This window comes from Gopherus evgoodei, chromosome 5 (genome assembly GCF_007399415.2).
Source record: "Gopherus evgoodei ecotype Sinaloan lineage chromosome 5, rGopEvg1_v1.p, whole genome shotgun sequence".
Classification (NCBI taxonomy): Eukaryota; Metazoa; Chordata; order Testudines; family Testudinidae; genus Gopherus; species Gopherus evgoodei.
In genome coordinates this window covers 71,025,236-71,048,331 of record NC_044326.1, presented here as the reverse complement: position 1 = coordinate 71,048,331, position 23,096 = coordinate 71,025,236, and the positions used below count along the sequence as shown (strand labels likewise).

At 43.1% G+C, this 23,096-nt stretch overlaps 1 protein-coding gene across 3 annotated transcripts in view; it reads left to right on the top strand.

The window, feature by feature from the left end:
• GALNTL6 (polypeptide N-acetylgalactosaminyltransferase like 6) overlaps positions 1-23,096 on the top strand; it is a 964,319-nt gene that overhangs the window by 832,538 nt on the left and 108,685 nt on the right. For all 3 annotated transcript variants that reach the window (XM_030564387.1, XM_030564388.1, XM_030564389.1), the window contains exons 6-7: positions 1,194-1,379; positions 8,413-8,596. In XM_030564387.1, coding sequence (XP_030420247.1) covers positions 1,194-1,379; positions 8,413-8,596 — 370 coding nt within the window. The remainder of the gene's footprint in view (positions 1-1,193; positions 1,380-8,412; positions 8,597-23,096) is intronic.

Sequence of the window (23,096 nt, the reverse complement as noted above, 5' to 3'; positions counted from 1 at the left end):
AGACCAGTGTGATTGGCTGACGTGGTCGGTCCTGGAAGACAAATCTGTTACTTCCCTCTTGCTGGAGACAGCACCTGGCTTGGCCGCCTGCGTTTCGGTGCAGCAAGTCCCTCGACCTGGCCAGAGCCCTGAGCCGCCGTGGTGCTATGGCCAACAGTAGCCCCATGGTAGGCGCTGGCAACTGCCAGCTGCAGCAAGCGGCCCAGCACTGGGCCAGTTCTGTCCCAGCGGCCACCGATGCAGAATGGGGCCCCCAAGCCGGTGAGGGCTGATTTGTCTGGGCCCCACACACCCCTACAGACGGCCCTGAATACAACATGTCAAAAGTGCTAAGTATCAGAGACCAAACTTTTCCCTCCTCCTTTCCCTGCCAGATAGTTACTGAATTTATTCAGAGCAGGAATGAACATGACAAACTGAAGTGTTTCATCATAGGCAGTGAATTATTTTTCCTATTGTAGTATTTTCAGTAACTTATTTATGGTGAGGCAAAACTGTAGGAAGTGATTTCACTTCTATTGTTGATTTTTAATTAGAAGAAAATATATTCCAAATTTGCTGTTATGTGGTGCATACATAGTCAGGCTAAACAGACAAAATAGTACAGAATATATCAGTTGCTGTACTTCTACAGCTTAATTTTATTTGCAAGTCAGCCATCCATTTTCTTCTAGCTGCTAGCCAGTTGCCACTTGCAAGTTTATTTGCCCTCCCATGCTCATAAAAAACAATTTAGTCATGCTTATTTAACACTTAATTTTTAAAAACTGCTTTCCATGCATCATCTTGCATAATTAATACAAGTAAAAGCCCACTTGGAAAGGGCATTGTTTGTAAAACCATATGTCAAGATGATCATCTGGCCTGGGCTGCAGAAACCAGAGAATGGGTGAACATTATGCAGTTGTTTTGGCCATGATTGTATGGTGCATGGCAACTTGCCAGTAGCAGTTAAGTAGCAGTAAAAGGTCTAGAATGTCAGTGGTTTCCTCTGTGTATTAGAACAAAGATCATTTACAATTTATGAACCATCTCAGAAAGGGTTTACAGCAGATACTGAAGGATTTGAAATTACACAAAATAAAGGGGCGCTGAATGCTTATAGTGGTGTCTGTTTGCATGTTTTCACAAATGCCCGTTCTTAGTTTGGCCCTCCACGGCTGACACCTCTACCCTTTTCCCCTCCTTTCCAGAACACTTGAAAGAGAAGTTGGAGGAGTACATGGCCCGTTTTACCAAAGTGAGGATTGTGCGCACCAAGAAACGAGAAGGGCTGATTCGGACCAGATTGCTAGGAGCCTCGATGGCTAAAGGAGAAGTCTTGACATTCCTGGATTCCCATTGTGAAGTCAATGTGAATTGGCTGCCTCCATTGCTTAGTAAGTGCTTGAACATTAATTGGCCATTAAAGTCAGAACACATGGTATAGTTACAAGAATTAAACTTATGCCCCCAAAATCGCAGATCCTTGCACTATATAAAAAGGTTAGTACTGTACTGCAGGTGGCTTGTGACAATTCTGATATCCCACACACAGCATGAGATTTCTAGACCTTCATATACAATACACCACTGATTTTTGCTGGAATAATTGGACAGAGAGAGAGAGAGAGAGAGAGAGAGAGAGGGGTTATCTGGAAATTGAGAAGTCAATATAAGAGCGAGCTTGTTTGTCTGGCAAAACACAGGAATCTGAGCTTCTTTATTCCAGAGATTACTAGTATAACTTTTGCAATATAGTTCTGCTCTTCCCTAGTTTAATTTATTTTTTTAATAAGAGACCTCTAAGTCTAGTACTAGGTACAAAATGTACTGTAAACCTAAGAGCATTAAGGAATGTTTGATATGCAGCTATTGTACTCCTTATTCTTCCACAGTCCACTAAATCATCTTTTGTTGTAAATATATCCCAGATTTTGGAGTTAAATCCAATAACTGCATTCACAATAGGAAGCTCAGAAAGGATGATTTGCTATTGACTCCTGTGCTGGATTCTAGCTGGAACCAGCAAAGTTCCATTAGTCAAAGGCTTGGGAAGAAACAGTTGTAAGTAGCCTAGGATTTAAGTCAGGAAACAATGCTCCCTTCCCTACACACCTGACTACTCACCTCTCCAGACAAAGATGAGTGCTTCCTTCCTTTAGTACAGACAAGAAACCTTTTTCTTTTTTTCTTTAAAAGAATCTCACATAAGGATGGCAGTTTAGCCTTTCCTCAGTGAATGGTCATTATGTCTTGAGTTTTGCTGCTGGAACTGATTTAGTGGCAAAACATGCTGATTAAACATATTTAAGCAGCAAAACGCCTAGTTCTGTTTCCGAACTATGCAACATAACCCAGAAGACCAATAACCAGTCTCCCTAAATATCTCTCAGATAAATTTTGTGGATTATGTTGGTATTGAAGACCATATATTTTCTGACTACGGTTACAGGGCCACCATTAGGGAAGGCAGGAGGAGGTATTTCCTCTCACTCCTTTCACCCCGAGCTTTTTACCATATTTGAGTAAAGTTCCCAGTGGGGGGAAAGATGCAGCCTCTTCTCCTCCTGCTGCCCTGCTCCATTGCCATCTGCAGCCACAGCATATCCCCTTTCCCCTGACATGGAGCAACTGCTAGCAACGCTGCTTGGGACCAGGAGCCTGAATCCTAATCCCCTGCACAGAGCCATTGGTGCCTGATGTTGGAGTGTCCTCGTCACCCTCACCCATTGTGTAGCCAAGCAAGCAAAGCATGCCCCTCACTACAGCTCCTGCCTTGCGGAGCTGCTGCCACTGTGCCAACTAGGGACTGAGCACATAGCCAGCCCCACAGCAGCAGCACTCCCTCGGACACAGCTCCCTCCTTGTACCCTGACCTACACCCCACTCAGAACCTAGCTATCTCCTGCCTGCACCCTGAGCTACCCCCTCTCTGCACACAGCCCCTAGCTACCTCTCTCCCTGCACCACACCCCTGCCTGAACACAGCTAGCTATCCACTGCCTGCACCCTGTGCACTTTTCAAACTTTTTTGAGTTGAGACACACGCACCCTTTGAGTTATAATTTTTTATTGCTTCCCCTCTATTATCTGGGGGGGAGGGAAAGATGACAGCTTTTGAGTGCCTACAATAGCCCCTGGAATCACGGTTCAAGCTGCCCCCTCCTCACCAAAATCTGAAATGGTGCCCCTGTTAGGGTACCCAAATTATGCATCCAGTCTATTCCCTAGTTGTCACTTTTCCTTATTCACAGCATCAGCATTAACCTTTTATTAAATAGCACCACCATCTTCATGTAAAATTCAAGCTGCTGGTCATGTGAAGGAGCAGAGAGACCAGTAGACTTCCACAAGCTACACTGTCAGGTCACTGCTGAAACTGCTGAATGTGCTCACCTTATCTAGCACAGATGGGAGTCTTCTGCCCAGGGCCAACTCCAGCTTTTCTGCCACCCCAAGCACCAAAAAAAAAAAAAAAAAAGCCAATCGGTGGCAGCCCAATCGCGCCGCTTCGTTCTTTGGCGGCAATTTGGCAGCGGGTCCTTCACTCCCTCTCTTCCTCTTCGGCGGCAGCTCAAAGAAGAAGAGAGGGGCTGAGGGACCTGGAGGTGCAGCCCTGATACCGGACGGAGTGCCACCCCTTTGTATTGGCCTCCTCAAGCACCTGCTTCCTTCACTGGTGCCTGGAGCCGGCCCTGCTTCTGCCTACTATTGGGATTTAAGGGTTAACTGGATGTTACTCAGTGGATCCCTCAACTAGTGCAAAAATCTTTAGGCTTCTGACCTAATTTTTTAATAACTGCAGATGTGTGATGTAAACCTTCTACTTTGCTAACTTCAGTAGGCTGGAAAATCAGAAGTTACAAACCCAGCTTTTCTTCTTAACCCTTCTCTGAGGGGAGAAAAACTTTTAACTGGGTTTTCCTCCAAACAATCTCAGTTTAATCACAAACTCAGTTTCCTCAGGCAAACACACAGACAAATGAGAAGGTCTTGGTTATACTCTGGTGTTATGGGGGGTGGGGCGATAGCTGTCATCTTCTGGCCACAGTTGGCTCCTTTCTAAAATAAACTGAAACAGGAAGCAAGATCCTGCAATTGAGTCTCCCTCTCCTTAGGTGTCAGGTCCAATGGAAATAACATCCAGTGAGTCAGCAAGGACCATTCTAAAACTTAGGCTTGAGATAAACAGACCCAAGGCTAGGATGGCCAGGTGTCCAGTTTTTGACCAAAAAGTCAAGTTGAAAACAGGACTTGACAGTGTAGATCTGACCGGTCTGGAAACCCAAAGTCCAGTTACTGTGGGGGTGGGGAGGGAGGCGCCGAGTCATCACCCGCGCCAGCCCCTACTGGGTGGCTGCAGCTCCCAGCTCTGGTTCTGTAGGTGAGTCCCTCCCAACTCACTCAGGGAGAGCAGGAAAGGGGAAAAGCAATAAGTGACGGAGGGAAGGGGAAAGAGAAGTGAATGGGGGCGGGGCCTTAGAAGGAAGAGGAAGGGCAGAGGAGAGGCCTGGGGGAAGGGGTGGGGCAGGGCTTTGGAGAGACAGGGAAGGGAAGGGGAGGTTCCAGAACTACTGCTGGTATGTATGGTTTTTAAATATTACAAAGTTGGCAACCCTACCCAAGGATAGGGTTGCCAACTTTCTATTTGCAGAAAACTGAACACCCTTGCCATACCCCTTGCCCTACCCCTTTTCTGGGGTTCCCCTTTGCTCACTCCATCCCCCTCCCTCTGTCACTCGCTCTCCCCCACACTCGCTCATTTTCACCAGCTGGGGGTGCAGGCTCTAGGTTGGGGCTGGAGATGAGGGGTTTGGGGTGCAGGAAGGAGCTCTGGGTTGGGGCAAAGCAGTTTGGAGTGTGGGAGGGGGCTCCTGGCTGGGGCAGCGGGGTTGGAGTGCAGGCTATGGGTTGGAGCTAGAAATGAGGAATTCAGGGTGCAGGAGGGGGCTCTGGGTTGGAGCAGGTGGCTGTGGTGTGGGAAGGGATGAAGGCTCTGGGGCAGGGCCAGAGATGAGGGGTTTGGGGTGCAGGAGGAGGCTTTGAGTTGGGGCAGGCAGTTTGGGTGCAGGGGGAGCTCTGGGCAGCAGTTATCTCAGGTGGCTTCCAGGAAGCTGCCAGCATCTCCCCCTGTATCCTAGGTGCAGGCGCTGCCCCCGCAGCTCCCATTGGCCTCAGTTCTCGGCCAATGGAAGCTGCAAAGCCAGTACTGGAGGGGAGAAGCAGCACATGGAGCCCCCATGCCCACTCTCTAAGCCCAGGAGCCAGAGGAAGATGGCAGCAGGCACTCTGTCTGCCCCACTGCAGGCGGCCAACTGGACTTTTAATGGCCTGGTCAGCAGAGCCAACAGGGCCCCTTTTCAACTGGACATTCCGGTCAAAAAACAGATGCCTAGCAACCCTACCCAGGAATCACCCATTAGACCTGGAACTTGAAACAGAAAATAAAGGAAGGCAAACACAAGATGAACAACAACAAAAAAGTTTCAAGGGCAGCCTGCACTATGTCTTCCTAAAAGGAGGAATAAACCATTTCAGGACTAGTCTTACTTCCTTTAAAGTAAATTCAAAATTTCTAGTTGCTTAAATAGGAGCAACATCTGACAGTGGGTCAGAAGGATGCACCTCATAGCTCTTTCAACACATTCTGCATTTTTTGAATGACACTAAATGAAACTCTAGTGAAGCATATGGCACATTTGGCACTTACTGCTCTGATGCTGCATCCACAGGGTGAGCTAGGCTGCCCTTATTATGTCTGACTGGATCTGCAAAGCATGTTGAAAAGTCCTCACAGTAAGACAAACTCAACTGTGTTCTAGTGTGAAGGCTTTCTGTGTTTATCAGCCTGCCCCAACCCTATTTCTGAACAGTTCCTCTGGTTGAGACCTCACAAATACTAGGGCTGAAAAAGAATAATCACTTAGGGATTTATGACATGAGAAAGTTGCAACATTTTAAGTCAAATTGTCTTTTAACTGGTGCAAACCCATGTATGGCAACGTTTAATACAAAATAAGAGTGGCTTATTTGTCGTTAGCTTAAACTGTTTCCTAATTGATTTACACTAATCAGAAATAAGCCACTCTTACACTGAAATGAGTGTCCACACAGGATTTGTTTGCTGTGGTTTAATCAGATCGGTTCAAAGTCACACCTTTAGTTAATGCAGTGTAGTTGTTGCCGTGTCGGTCCCAGAATGTTAGAGAGAGAAAGAGACCCACCTTGTACCTTTAATTAAAGCAATGCAATGTTCTCATATAGACCAGGCCTTTTCTCTCACCACAGCAGCAGTACCACAACAATGAAATGTTCTGATTCTTGGCACATTATTTGGTTTGGGGGGGTTGTGTGCATTTTTTTTAAAAATGCACAATTTAAAAATGAATAGATTTTGTTGAAACTTTCCAAAAGAAATGGCCTCTGGGCAAAAGCTGAGCACAGAAATTTTCAGACCAAAAGGAATTATGAGCAGTTGGAAGGGGAGTTATACTGGATTTCAACCTTAGCTCAGCAGTCATTACAGTACCTCTTCAAGTGGGGCAGGGGGGAGAGGGAGAGAAAGAGTGCAGAAGGCTGATGAATTTGAATGAAGGATCAGTACTTCCTCACACATGATAGCATGGTTCCATCAAGAGCCATACTGCCATGAAAGAGTCTTGTAAATGGGCTGGCTGGCTGCCTCCTGAGCATGCCCTTGTGGCTTGAGATGACTCTTCAGCAGTCCTTCCTCTGTTTCCCCACTTTTCTTCAGCTCAGGGCCCCTGAAACTATGAGACAAACTTTTCTCTGGTGTAACACACCCTCCTTGGAGCTGAGTTTATTAACATAACAAAATCAATCCCAAAACAAAAGTCCTCAACTCTTCAGCAATTCTTTCTCATTCACTCTATCTTTCACACTAAGGTCTCCCAGGTCTCCCCTCCCTGGAGTCTTTTTTCCTGAAGACTCAGGGTTTCCTACTCACTCCTAGCAGTCTCTGTAATGTTTCTTTCTCTTTTCTCTTAAGTGTCCTGTTCCTCTTTATAGGAGAATCAGCTCCTCCTTATCCAACTGGTTCTACTAATTAAACTGTACACCTTATACAAGTGTTGTAGGCAGGGCTACATGTTTGGGGCAGGCCACTAGGTTTTAGAGAGGCAGGCTACTCACTACAATGCTCTTGAAGGAGGAATGGGTTCCATAGATCAGTGCAACACTTGACAGTATTGCAGGTTTGAAGGAAGATGATGCCATGGTGAGTGAGCACCTCTCTAATCCAGTTCTCTTCATGCCTATCTGTGTCCTTTTCTGACTCAGAGGGTTCCAATCCTGCCATCTGTTCATAAGAAGAGGCTTCTGCAGGTTCCTGGAAGGGATGGGCTCATGCTAGTAAGCCACCTCTCTACCTGCCCAATGCCCCCAAACCCATATGCTTTAGCTTCCCTCCATCTGTGAAACTAGAGGAGAGCATCAGGGCCGAAGTGTCATAATCCCATGTTGACTGTTGCCAGGACTGCCACTGAAAAGAGATGGTATTAAAACTGACATGGTGATGGTAATTAAATATACTACTACCTGGCGCACACGCACTAGTCAATGTTGTTACTTTTAGTAATTATATCCTGATAACAGGAAACCTCATTACAGCTTTCTCGAGGAGGCCTGCAGATTTTTGTGAGATAATTAACATGTTTTTCACCATTAGAGGTATAAGTCTGAAAAGACTACTAAACTTCTAAACGTAACCATTTCACGCTACTGGTCATCTCAGAGCTGCCCCTTTTCCAAACCTCAAATGAGGAAAGGTGGAAAGTTGAGTCTCACACACTGACATTTTCTCAAAAGAGAGAGGAAGAGAAAAGAATACACTGGGGTCTTCTTCATTCCTCATTGAAATGAGCAATACTTTTTTGCATATTATTGCTACTGGCTTTGGAGTTCACCTTTAATTTTCAGTATGTGAATTAGAAACTGGTTCACACTAAAATGCCACAACAGCAGATGCAGAATTACTGCAAAGTCCAGTATTCATGCATTGAAACACAAATAAATGGGAAAGCCTTTCCTCTTCAAGTTCCTGCTGTCCAGACCTCACACTAAACAAGTAGTGTTTTTATATTTTACTTGCTGGCTAGTTCCTTTGCTGACAGATTGGGGACAGCCCAGAGTAGCAAAGTGACAGAGATATAGATGACTGGACTTCTCTGGGTCTCACTGGGATGTGACTCACTTTAAAGAATTATAATTGCTTCTAATCAATGCCCAACTGCATTAAGTCCACTTTAGATAAAGGCCTGATGCAGATTTGAAAAGTGAAATGATTTGGGGGCCGTAGGGAACTAAGCAGGCAACCTTCAAACTTCAAAAAACCTGGGGGATTTGCTTTGCAGTAATGATAGATGGCTTGACTAGACATGCCATTTCCTATTTTCTGCTTTCATCTTTCAGACCAGATTGCACTAAACCACAAAACCATTGTGTGTCCCATGATCGATGTCATTGACCACAATCACTTTGGCTATGAAGCACAGGCGGGGGATGCCATGCGAGGAGCCTTCGACTGGGAAATGTACTACAAAAGAATACCGATTCCTCCAGAGCTCCAGAGGTCTGATCCCAGTGACCCCTTTGAGTAAGTAGCAGTAAAGGGAAGAGTTGGAACAAGAGGCAGAGAGAGCAAATAAGGTAACTCTGATAACAGAAACACCAAGCCCAGGGCTTTCTAGACCAATTAGCCCTAATTAAAGGTAATAAAAGCAAAGAGCAACAAACGGCAGAACAGTGAGAAAAGGTCAGTGTAACAAGTGATGAAATAGCAGAGGTTGTGCTTGGATGCACAGAGCTTCCTTGCCCCTGGCATGTATTGGCAGGATTAGGGGAGGAGGGCAGGGAAGAGGACTTTGTGTGTAAGAGAGAGACCAAGGCAGAAACACATACTTGTAGTTAACAGAAAAGAAGAGCTGGGAGAGGACAAGAAATAAATGTGACTATAGTTATTCTGAGGAATAAGAAGAGAATATTTTCTGAACATACTTGAGTTTGATTCCTTTGCTGAAGATTGATGCAATAGCTGCACCAATAGCTGAGTCCACATTCTTCTAGTAAAGGCTCTATTTATGATGGATGGTATTGCTACTGTCTATGTATTGCTATAATTTAAACACAGTCCTATCAAAGCAGAACAGTATCAAGCTGATTTGTAAATAATCTCTGATAAGACAGTGTCAGATCCTGGTATTGTATGGATCAGATAATTCATAGTAATGACCTACTAGTCTCCACAAAGCTGCATCTATTTTTATTTTATTTTATTCTTGTCATGTAAGGACAACATGGGATTTATCCTCATCAGCAGAGAGAGGAGAGAGAGAGAGAAACCTGGCTTAGTTCATTAAACTTTCAGAATCACTCATGCAGTTCACAACCCAGCAGGGCTGGCATGAGATTTGCTCTGATGCTCTCATTGTCCATTATTGAAACTCAGCATTGTATCTAGAGCCGCCATTCAGATTTTCACAGTTTAAAGACATCAAAAAAACCTTCTCTTGTTTCAAAGCCCGGCACTACCTGAAAAAATAGGTCTGATCCATGCAGAATCAGTTTCCATGGATTTAACAGGTTCTGTCCCTGGGGAAAAAGATGCTGATTCCTTGGGCTTATCTTCATTGCAAAGTTAACTTGTGTTATAGCTAGATTGTTCCAGTTATCTTGATCCTGTCTCACATAAAGTTCCCTCACTCATGTGCAACAGTGTCAAAGTAAGCACAATTTATTAGCTACTAACATGACCATGTGGATGCAGGCTAGTGTAATGTGGATGCAGGCTAGTGCTGCAACACAATGCTCCAGAGCCACTAATCCTCCAATGCCTTCCCACAATTCCTCCCAAGTCCCTTGGAGAGTCATCTTTTCTTGCCAGCTACCTATTCTCTGCTTCCAGACCAGAAGTCACCTAGCACTTCGGATAGTCCAGTTTAGCTTTTGAGTCACACCTTTATACATGGCTTCCACTACCACTAATTGCAGTCCTCCAGCTCTGGTTCAGAGCTATTTTTTGTAACACTTGCGTTTTTCTAATGCTTTGCAGCACTCAACTCTCAGAGGAGAGGAAAAAAGAAAATTAAAAGGGAGACATTAAAATCTGTGTGTCCAATTCAAAACAAAGAAATAATTAATGCATCTCCAGGCAGCCCTAGCTTTTATACTAGCAAGTCATAGGCAGATTTTCACTGTTTTCCTCTAGTCAATAAAATGGCAAAAATAAGCACTACAATATGGAATAGCAGAGATTACCCTTAGAATAACGGCAACTAGATGTCTTATATAAACTTTTGAAATTTTTTTGGATTCCAACAGGATGGGTTAGAATAAAGTTCTCCACAGTTAAATGTACCATTTAAACAACATGTGGTCTGCTTTGGCAAAAGTTAATGTATTTTTAAGTTTATATCCAAAACAATGCTAAAATCTGGTAACTGAAGAAAGATGAGAAATGATGTGTGCATTTAAGACTAAAAGTGCATTGGGTGGAAAACAACTCTTGTTTTTATTCACTATCTTTAAAAACATTATCTTTGTTTTTATAAAGAGACATCATAAACAAGGACAGCCTACATGGTATATGTAGTCTAGTAATGTCAAAACAATCTGTAACAAAAGCACAAGACAAGAAAATACAATGTCATACATATATTTTATGCAGGCAGCTTCTTTAGATGCTGTAATCTGTAGAGCTGCCAGAGCCTTTCCCCACTGCCAGAGCCTTTTACTGTGGTGAGGGAAAGGATCTGTCTATGGGGAGACAGCAGAACACTACACTGTTAAAAATAACAGTATAGACATTGGAGGCACATCTTGGGTATGTAGACAGCCTCTATAGGGTACATATCCTAGGGTTCAGGTGTATCCTTACTTGACTAAGCAGTGCCTCACCATCTACATTGCTATTTATACCTGTACTGTGTGTACTCTACACAGTATCGAAGTGTAGACATGATGGTTGTTTGGGAGGGAGGTTTCTTTTTTTTCCAATATAGTTATATTGGTAACAGCCCAAGTATGGACACAGTTATATGGGTACAAAGTGTCTTATAACAGTACAGCTTATTCCCCTTCCCATGTTGAAATAACTATACCAGTATAAACACCTTTAAATCAATACAACAGTGTCCACACTAGGGGATTATGTTGTACCGCTATATTTAAAGCAGTTCAACTTTCCAGTGCAAACAAGGTCTTACATCATGTGTAGTTATACAGCTCTGTGCAAAGTTTGCATAAAATGTTACTAAATCAGAATGGTAGCTTGACACTGACTGCCTTCATTCATCACAGATGTAAATGACTACACAAGGTGCAAGGAAGGATTTATCAGGCCTGTAGTACTTGCACCTCTTATGTGATTTGAATTCTCTTGGTTGCAGTGGACAATATTGGGTTTTATCCAGTGTTTACCAAAGGCAATGGGAGTCTTTCTATTAATTTCCTGGGGATTGGATCAGACCTACGGTAGCTATAAAATGGTATTGAACCTGGGACCACTACTTTACATCACAAACTAGGAAGCAGAATATGACGTAGCCATAGGGCTGCCACCTCTGAGGTACAAAATAGGGGCCATTCTGAGCTAGGAAAGGGGAGTACAGAAGGGAGCAGCGGTGTAGGAGACAGGAGGTGGCTCCAGGAGGCAGAGCGGGGCCCTGCTGAGCAGAAGCAGCCACCCCATGGTGAGGAGCAGGGCACTGTGAAGCTGCTGACATGTGCGCTTTTTGCTCTCCATGAGTTTATTAGTCAGGTAGGAAGCAATGGCTGCTTAACGGCTCCTGACAGAAAGCCATGGAGCAGCCAGGACCGAGGTAAGCAACAGCACCACAGAGGAGGAGGAAAAGGAAGAAGAGATCCCATTAGCAGGTGCTCGAGAGGTGACTCTGCTGACAAAAACCAGGACTTTTAATGTCCTGGAAAGACTTATAGATTTCTTGGGACAGCTACCTCAAAAAAGGGGCAATCCTGTGAAAACCTAGGGAGGCAGCAATCTTAGGCATTTTGTGCTAGGTCAGTTCGTCCATTCAGAAGTACTTCCTTTCCAAGAACAAAATGGACCAAAGCATTGCTAAAAAGCAGTGTGGTTTTGCTTTGGCTAGCGATTATTATTTTGTCTTTCAAAGCCAGTACTGCTTTTCTTTATGCAGAAAAAATACAACTACTTCTCCACTTATTTTCACAGCCTTAAAAATATCTGATGCTTTTGTAAGCAGAGTCAGGACGAGCACTACCCTGACATCTGGTGGTGAATTGTAGGGAATGTGGAAAGAATTCCAAGAATTTCAAAGAATGGGGAAAGATTTGCATTGGCATCCACCCTCCACTTAGCATAAGCCCACAGCAGACTGGGATGGTTATTTTAACAGCTCTGGGATCCCCAATTTCTTTGTTATTGGGGCAGGAAAAAAAAAAGTTTGTCACCCTGACTGTGTGAATGGGGAGCTGTGGGACTGCTTTGTGACAGAGATGACTCAACCTCAGTTGGGTGGTACTTGCTAAACATGGGACATGGGTTCCAAAACCCCATGAAGTGAGAGAGGTTGGGGACTGGTGTGTGTACCTGATGGTATGGGCCCCTTGTGAGGGCCTGGAACACCAATTGCACATTCTCCTCTCTCCACTGTGGAATGTCAGAGTTGATTTTTTATTCCCTTAAGAATCTGGATACAGGTTACTGAGTTGAACTCACTTTTGGCTAATGGTGCACTAGCACTGGGGCTCCCTACTATGAGCCGAAATCACTAAAGAGCTGAAATTACTGAGCTGAGAGCACTGAGTACTGTGCTAACTAGTGGGGGAGCCTGAAGCTATACTGTGGAACAGAGCAGCTGGCAGAGTGGAGCAGTTTGTGGGGATGGCTGGAGCGGATCAAGGGACAGCTGGTGGAGCAGAGCGGCTGGCAGAGCGGAGTAGCTGTGGGATGGGTGGAGTGGCCCACAGAGCGAGCAGAGCCGAGCAGTTTGCAGGGACAACTGGAGCAGCTCACAGGACAGCTGGTGGAGCGGAGCAGTTTGTGAGGACGGCTGGAGGAGCAGAGTGGAGTGGTTGGTAAAGTGGAGCAGTTCATGGAGAAGGCGGGAGCAGAACCCATGGAGAGGCAGGGCAGTTGGCCCTGGACCACGTAAGGTGCCCCTTTCTACCCAGGCTGGGGGGAGGGACCTCCGCAGATAGACGCTCGAACTTTGGGGCTGCACTGACCCAGGACAGAGACTTTTGGATTGTGGGACTTTTGGGATTGTGAGTGATTTGGGGGTTGCTGGACTCAAGAGCCCAGGAAAGAAGACACAGCCCAATTTCCTGGCGTGGGTCTTTGCTCACAGTTTGGTCTATGAACTCTAGTTGAGGTGTTTTCCCAATTTAGTGTTTGTTGTTTATCTCATGTATTAAACCTTTTCTGCTACACTGAGACTCTGTGCTTGCAGAGGGGAAGCATTGCCTCTTTGAGGCGCCTAGGGGTGTGTGTAAGATTTTCCCAGGTCACTGGGTGGGGGCTCGAGCTGGTTTGGCATTGGGTTATTGAAACAGAACCCCTGGATACTGAACCCGGCCCTTGTTGCTGCCAACTCAGAGGGGCAGAAGGGTTACACTTTTAATACATAGCATAGGACAAATAAGGTAAACCTTACAAACCTCATGCCTAGACCATCAGAAAGTTAATTGACTTAGACAGTTTATGTAGCAATGAAGTTGAACCATTTCCCTTTAGGTCTGTATGTACTGACATTAGAGGCAGATTCAACGAACAACATGCTACTATTTTGTAAGCAGTGGGGATTTTATTTTTTGTTAGGCTAAATATTTTGCCATTGGTATTCTAATAGTTGTACTTCTTGCCAACAGTTTCTGATCTGGGCAGATTCTTAATGAACTGAGAAACAGCCAACTTTTTTAGTAAGATACCAGCAGTTAATAGCTATGTGATTCAAAAGTGGTGGTGGTGGTGGTGGTGTTTTTTTCTTTTTTGTTTTGGTTTGTTTTTCCCCCCTTATTGAAGATGCTGGCACAGTGTGTGCCTTAGCAGAGAAGGTCACATCAGCCCAAGATGTGATGCACATCAGAAAGCAGACCACAGTACGGAAAACTAAAGCACAGCCACTATATTATTTGAACAAGAGACTTGCGTTCTGACTGTATACAATCAAAATATTGCTGCAGTGGACACAAGCAGAGAAAATTGTATGCGTAGCCCCTACACTAACAATCAGAACTGTTGTCAGGTAGGCTTTTGCTATGACAGTATTTGGCAGCTTGCTGAACTCCATAGCCAGCTGAGCTGGTAACTTTGGAATTAAATTACTTTTTGTTTTTACTGTCATCCAATCTGGCAGTTGATTACATGTGACAGTTGCATCTTCCTACTGGACACTGTATTTCTGTATAAAATCCACCTAACTGGGAAGAATCTGGACTCTTAGCCATTTGAAACAAACGTGTGGGTATGTCTTAAAGTACATGCATCCACATTGTCATTCAAGCAGCAGCTTCTTTCCTAATTACAGAGGAACTGGGAGCATAGCTGCAGTGCATCACTCAGCTTTTCGATCAGGCACCCCCAGTTTCATTCCTTTGTAACTTGCTCATCACAAATTGGCTTTCGACTAAAACTTGCATAAAGATTATGACTTTGGAAATGTGTGAGTGACCCAGCAGCCCATCCCCCAAACTATGTTGAGTTTATGATGCCAGTGCATGTACCCTGAATCTGCAGCCCTGTAAAAGGGTGCTGGCCAGGAGGTCCCTGTTAGCCTGCTCCAGTTAAGTGGAATTAGTTGGGGCTGGCAGGGGAGACTGCATACTGATTACCTAAACATTTGGCACCTGCGGGCCTGATTAGCCAGCCGGCTGTATAAAGCTGGCAGGGAGGAAGCTGGGTGAGGGGACACAGGAAGGGGAGGAGCGTGTGGCTCTAGATCCCTGCTAGCTGGGGAAGCTAGTGGTCCGCCAGGGTATTGGCCTGGAGACAGTGTATATAGCAGGTGGTGGGAACTGGCACAAAATAAAAGAGCACTAGTGCATACACTTTGAGTGGTCTCCAGCTGAGTTTTGTGGAGGAGCCAGGAGGGCTCCATTACAAACTCATTGAAGGCAATGGCAAAACTTCCCTGGATTTCATTGGACCAGGATTTAGCCCTACAAGCTAAATTCTTCCATCGAAGCTCCAGTGTACATCTCCAAAAAGCAGTTTGTCCAATGACATTTAAAATCTCATCTGTAACATATATATGGTGATCCTTAGGGATCATTCTATACTCCTAACATTGTTTATGCAGGCTTCCCAACTCTTCTGTGCTAAGATAAATGGGTCTGCTAAATATAAGAGTGGTTTGACACACAAGAGTGCTGGGAAGAGACTGTTCTTTATGCCCTGGCACCTGTCACATGGCATTGATTAGTGTTACAAAATGTTCCTACCTCTGGCAGGCATTAGTAACCATTGATACCAGTGGCTACTGTTACAATTCATTTTTTATCATATCCAAATAAATTACGATATCAATTCAAAACAACTACTTAGCAATCACAAACTAATAAAACCAATAGATTAAACATATAGAGATATATAGGAGGAAGGACAGGGTAGCTGTTCAGAGCAGGTACTCTGTTATATATTTGTACAGCACCTAGCACAGTGGGGCCCTCAGCCATGATTGAGGAGGGGAAAGAGGTGCTACTAGAAGCTATTGGAATACAAATAAGTTATAATAAAAATACATTATCTGAATGTCCTGACAGCTGAGAGGATTATTCTGCTCCTTAATGGACATCTGTCAATAGCTGTGATCTCTGAACTGCTGACTTCCACCTGTGAAACTCCATGTCTGTGTGGCCCTAGAACTACATATTGCCCTCAGTGTAGTTCTTTCTGAAGTGGCCTGATCAGCTGCTGAAGTAGATATGCCACCTTCAAACCTGTTGTTTGCTCCTGGAATTTTTTACTGGACAGAATGAATGTGTGTTATTTTTCAGATCATAAGAGAGAAAGAATGGTTCAGTGGTTAGGGCATTAGCTTATGACTTAGGAGATCTTGGTGTGAGTCCACTACAGACTTCCTTGGGTCAGGTCATTAGCCTCTCTGTGCCTCAGTTCCCCATCTGTAAAACAGGCCTATTAAGACTGCCATACCTCACAAGCATGTTATGAGGCTAAATACATTAAAGACTGTGAAACACTCAGATACTATTGGGGCGGTGAGGCATCTGTATAGAGATAATTTCAGTTGCATTCTGGATGTTCACAAGGAAAGGAAACCAGTAGCTTGCTTGACTTTGTGTTGATGTCTTTGGTTTTTCTTGTGGGACTGACCTTCAGATTGGTTATGACATATGATCTTGGGGTGGATGGCGTAGCTGAGAGCCTGGCAGATTGCTAGTCACCTCTCTTTGAATTGCATCTAGAATTACTCTTGCAAGCTATTGTAAGGTTAGTGTCTTGTCCGAACTTGACACATTTTATTTTAGAAATAGTCATATTTACTTCACAACCCTTTTCCTGAAGCTCCTTGCTTCTACTATTTATACATTCTCTTGAAAGCATGTCAGCTCACAGAAACTCCTTACCAGGCCTGAATTTCACATTTGACAAATGCTTTTTGCAATTTTATGATCATTTTCTGAAGTTTAGGCAGTGCTTTTGGACAATGATTTCTATAATATGGCTTCCGCTGCATTATAGTCTGTGTCTTCTATGACTGATCTCTGCCCATAAACATATTCATAAAGCCTCTCACAACCAGGAACAATTGCCAATATTTCTTTTTCTATCTGAGCATAGTTCTGTTGTGTTTCAGTACATGCTTGGCTATTCACAGGGTATACTGCATAAAGACAGCCTCCAGACCATGTGAGTTTGCATAGACTAAGGACCAGATTTTCTGGTTTTGTTAAGCTGTGGTTGGCAGTGGACCAAAGACAGTCAACAATAACTTTAATACCTTTTTGTGTTCTCCTAATCCTGTGGTGCTATGAAGATCATGAGATTTTTGTAATGAAAAATGGAAAAACTGACATACCCATGACACACCCAACTCCCACTAAGGCACATTCTCTCCCTCTGTTAATGGGACCTTACCTCCTATGGGAGTGCAGAACAATGTTTCTGTGTAACCCAATAAATTTTCACCAAAAATAAGTGAATAAGAGACAGATGCATGTGTTGAACTTTACACCTCAGATTAACACAGCGTTAATTAATCAAGGCCAAACTTTCTGCTGGTGTGACTTCACTGATTTTTCTAGAGTTACCTCAGCAAACAATTTGGGCCTCAGAGTCCAGAGGAACTGGATGGTAACACTTTTAGGTCACGTTATGTTTCATGGCATATACACAGAGAAGTCAGATAAAAAATCAAATACTCTTGTTGGAATGTTGATATGTAACAGTACTTGACTTCTTAGAAGTCAGAATAACTCACAAGACTCCCAAAACAGAAACAGACAAATCAGGCTGCTCTCGAAATCATAGAAGCACAACTCACCCCACCTTATGCGAGGCCAGCTGTGTGCTGACCTAGTGCTGCTAGGCTCAGATCACATGCTTCCCTACAGAGCCTCTTGGCCTATACGCAAGACCAGGAAAAATCCCTGAAGTTTTTATAGAGAGACTACAATTTTGACGCAGTTTTCAATACACCACTAATAAGTAGTTCAAATCCCTCCCAAAACAGTACTTATCAAACTTTGCTCACAGCTACTTGATGGCCTGTCTCAGATGACTAGAGCTGTGCAAACATTTTCCTTGGTTTCAATATGTGTGAGCTGATGTTCTCCAAATATCACTTTCACTTTGAGTTTTGGATTTTTAACACAAAAACACAAAGGATCTCAAATGAAATCACCAATTTCTTCATTTGTCAACCTGCTACCTCCCACAAGTATTGCATTAATTTACAAAGTGCCACACTACATAGCTCCTCTTATACAGAGCAGCATATTTATAGAATGGGTTACTTAAACCCTCATAAACACACTGAAATTGGAGAAGTCCAGAGGAAAATTCTTAAGGACCTGAATTTCCTTCTAAAAGGAAAAAAATCAGTAAGAGAACAGGTTACCTACTGACTTAGGGTGAACCATTGGAATCAGTCAATATCCTATTGATTTGAAGGACTTTGCTTTCAAAATCATTAAAAAAGAAATCCCATTGAAAAAATTTGAGTGAAGAAAGTTAAGCTTACCATCAATTTAAGAGAAAAGATGAGCTATTTTTTGCCTTAAAATACTTTTCAAGAGACACAAGAATTTTGGCCCAGAATATGATGGTCAGCAAGTCCTGTGTTCTAAGGGCCACAGGATATCAGAACCTCATTACAGATCTCTCGTTTATAGTGGTGTTTATCTGTAGAAGAGCCTGTGAGCGATTTCTGCACCAAATTCCACCTGTGCAGGTAAAATGCCATTCTTAAATTACAGATTTACAGATCTTCATCTCATTCATGTTTGTGCTGTAGAAGCTCCCAAAAGGAGAAGTGGTGTGACCCAGACTCAGCCAGAAACCCCACTAAGGCATAGATAGCCACCAAACTAGATTGTTTAGCAAGTTTTATAGTTGCAAATTAATGCCAATATTTGCCAGAATGAGCGTATATTCCTTAGAGTCTACACAACATGTTGTCACTAGAGGCTGTTTATCAGTCTGTGCTTTGTAAATCTCCTAGCCTTCCATATTTCCTAGAAGTCATCATTTCTTCCAATATCTACAAACATGATGTAGATCTAACCCATTCTCTGGCTATATTATCATTTTATTTCTACAATGCTGAACTCTGAACTGATAACATATATCTGATTTACATCCTGCTTACCTCCGTCGTGTGCTGAAGGAGATAAGGAGGAGCCGCTTGCTAAAATTCCACTAACAAATTGAATACTCTGCATCAAACAGCTCCTGTAGTATTCTCTACCATAAAGCTCGAGCTGATCTGTACAGGAGGCAGTGCCTTCTTGGAAGCCAGTCCAAGACTGTGGAATTAACTCCCATAGGAATTAAAGACCATTACAAACCACAGCATCTTCTCACTGCAGCTACAAGATATACTTCTTCAACCTTGCCCTCTCCAATATCAAAACGTATTTGGTTGAAATTAATTAAATTAAAATAATACCAAAAAACCCAACAACAAAAATAAACAAAATCAGACCAAATCCTACACCGCATATAGGGCTGAGTTAGTAGAGCGTTGCCAGCAGATCAAGGGAAGAGATTATTCCCCTTTATTCAACACTGGTCAGGCCACATCTGGAGTATTGCATCCAGTTTTGAGCCCCCTACTACAAAAAGGATGTGAACAAATTGGAGAGAGTCCAACGGAGGGCAACAAAAATGATTAGGGGACTGCGGCACATGATTTACAAGGAGAGGCTGAGGGAACTGGACTTAGTTAGTCTGCAGAAGAGAAGAGTGAGGAGGGATTCGATAGCAGCCTTCAACTACCTGAAGGGGGGTTCCAAAGACTATGGCACTAGGTTGTTCCAGTGGTGGCAGATGACAGAACAAAGAGCAATGGTCTCAAGTTGCAGGGGGGAGGTTTAGGTTGGATATTAGGAAACACTATTTCACAAGGAGGGTGGTGAAGCACTGGAATGGGTTACCCAGGGTGGTGGTGGAATCTCCATCCTTAGAGGTTTTTAAGACCTGGCTTGACAAAGCCCTGGCTGGGATGATTTAGTTGGGGTTGGCTCTGCTTTGAGCAGGGATTGGACTAGATGACCTTCTGAGGTCTCTTCCAAAACTGATTATATATGATTCTATGACTGCACATACAGTTTTCTTGGGAAAAGGTAGAGAGACAGAATGAAGCACATGTGACAGATGGTAGTCACATTGCTTAACACAATACTGGAAGGCATTCACATACTAAGATGATGAGAGCAATATAAGAAAAGAACATGAAAGAATAGAATAGAAGAAAGTGTTGGCGTGAACTTACATTGAGTTCATTTCTATATACCACATACAGATGACTTCTTCCTGTATGCAGAGGTGTTGTAGCTGTCTTGGTTCCAGGATATTAGAAAGACATGGTGGGTAAAGTAATGTATTTTATTGGACCAACATCTGTTAGTGAGAGAAATGAGTTTACACCATCTTCCACCTTGACTCTCCTTCTGATGATTTATAAACAAAGTTAGAGATGTCCAGGCCAGAAATGACTACTAAACATACTGTATTTCTGAACAACAAATATTTTACCTTTGGGGCATACAAATTCCTTCTAAAGTCAGGTATTTTTTAAATATTTCTCAAATCTTGTATGCAGAAATCAAACCCTGTATTACATATTGATCGGGTGCAATATAATTCCATAGGTGAGTAGATAGATTATGTAGATAGAGCCTATCAATTAGATAGCTAATGTGTATATAATATACACACATACAGTCAGTATATTATTCAAGGGAGAAAGTATAAACATTTCCAGCAAAGTACAGCTTAATATTGCCAACTAGTGTTGCCTGCTCTCTTTCCTATGACTGAGATAAACCATGTGGTTATTTGTTTAAATGCATATTATTATTTCTTTTGTGCTTGGCACTTTATAGACAGATATGAAGACAAGGTCCCTGTCCCAGTAGCCTACAATCTAGTTACATAACCTGTCAAACAAGAGGAGAGAGTGGCAAAGGGACCAACTAATGCAGTGTGATTGATGGGTGTGGTAAAATAATCTTATTGTTAGTGCAACAGTGTTCTTCATTTATATGTGTGTGCATCCTGCAAGGAATGTTTTCAATGAGTTAAGGTGTTTGGAGGAGTGTGAGCTATAGTTAGATTCCAATCCATAGTCCCTCATTATTTCACTCTACAAGCATGTGTATCCAGCAGCTACAGTAAATGGAAATGGGAAGGGAAAGCTCTCACCACATGAGTGAAGAAGGGGGAGCTGTAGGGAAGCACTTTTTATCCAACCAGGAGATCTCTCCTTCTCTTTTAGCATTAGCAGAAGAGCTGTGCCCGCTTTACTCTCCTTTCCTTTAACCCTTGTAGCTATCCCCAATATCAAGGTTTTATCTTAGGCTACAGAAAGGAAAGCTTATGAAAATCTTTTATTAAAAATATCTGGAGAATATCACTTGGATACCAACACAATAGGTGCCTTAGAAATAAAATAGATGGATAGACAAGATCACCTTCTGATGTATCCCTAGACACTGTGGGTATGTCTATATTGCACACTAAACCCAGACTGTGACTCAGATTTGAGCCCACGTCCCGCTTCCATTCACACACAAATTAGTCTGATTCAGATCAGCAAGCACCTATCCTGTCAGAGCCCATATCCTGCTGTGACTCAGGTCCAAGTCCTGTCTTTTTGCAGTTTGAGTACAGGTCAAGCCACTGATCCGAGCCAGAAGGTCTCCATAGCACAGTATGGCTGTGCTGGCATGGCTGAGACACCTAGGTCCACCAATTGTAAACCCAGGTTTACAATGCAGTGTGGACACTCAAGCACAGGCCTAGTGTGCAGTGTAAGCATCCCCGTGATGTGTTTTCCTTTCATGTAAGGTGAGATTTCTGAGGATATAGTTATAGTGGCTGCAAGATAACTGCACATTTCAGAGGCGTTGTGATGGAAGAGTCAAAGACCAGGTGCCTCAAGCAGCTGTGAAATGCCAATTATCATGAAAGCCTCCCACGTTCACTGGAGAGCGTTATTTCAGTTCCAAAATGCTACCATTTGTCTTTTTGGAGATTGGTATCTTTGGTGTTTTTTCATTGTCTAATTGTTGTAACTGTTTCTTCCAATGTTGGCAAGGCATTGTTTGTTTTTAATTACCAAAGTTATTTAGCCACGATAGAGCTAGCAAATAATGAGCAAAGCACATCACCCACCTTTTTCTTGGCTCCACACAGCAGACAATTTAGCTGATTTTGCAGACCTGCTCAAAACTTTTTCGTGCAAGTGCAAACAGCAATTTTGTTTCCCTGTGAGTACAAACACATGGAGATGTGCAGTGAATGAGAGGCTGAAGGGTCAGTGACAAAGCTGCAACAGAGGGAGAGAGCAAAAGAGTCAGACGATGCTAATAGTGGCCTACATTCTTCCACTTGAACTATTTAGAATATATAAAAAGCCATTTAGTAGCTTTACAGGGTACCCAAAGAAAAGGCGAAAAAAGCTGGAAAGCAGGACAAAACTCAGGCAATGTGTGGGGGAGGGGGATTTGGAGGGAGGGGTCTTAAGTGATGCAGAATTCTGTGATGATTATCTCTCAGGTAATAGATTTCAGTAGTATCGCTGCTTGAAGTGCATTTGAGTATGTTTTACGTGACTTTTTAAAGCAAATTCAGGAGAGGAAGAATAGTCTTTTGTCTTCAAGAGCTTGTTCACACAGGAAAGTTTTATCAGTTATACTGGTATCATTATACCAATATAGTTATAGCACTATAATCTCCCATAAGAATGCTCTAATTCCAACATACGTGTCCTTTTTTTGGTTTCGCTTAAACCCCTTCTTAAGCCACAAGCTGAACCAAAAAAAGCCTCCTTGTATCAGAATAAGAGCATCCTTACTGGGGGTTATACCAGGTTAACTGCATTGTCTTAAATTCACACCTTAGCTTATGCCTTTAGAACTTTCCCTGTAGACAAACCCTGAGTTTGTTACATAGGGACAATAATATTAAGCTACCACACAGGGATATTAGGATGCTTAATTAACATTTGAAAAATGATCTGAGATTCCCAATGGAAGGTGCTATAAATGCAACATATTATTGTTACAATAGCTGTTTTTATATTAATCCCAGTATTAACATTTTCCTAGATTAACGGACCATTGTGATCATCTTGATGGCATTGGGTAACATTTTCAAAATCACATAAGTCATTTCAAAACCTACCTCCCATTTGCAGTCAACATCAGGCTCCTGAGTGAATTATACACTTCTGAAATTTTACCCATTTCCCCTAATGGCACAGAGAAAACCAGAAACTTGTTAACAGTACGGTGCTGAGGACAGTGGGTGTCATATATCCTATAATGCTGTGATTCCTTCATTAATCACAATTCTGTAAATGAATAGAATATTGATCATACATTTAAGAAATTTGACAGTATAAGGTCCCCAGTTTTTTTCAAAACTACTT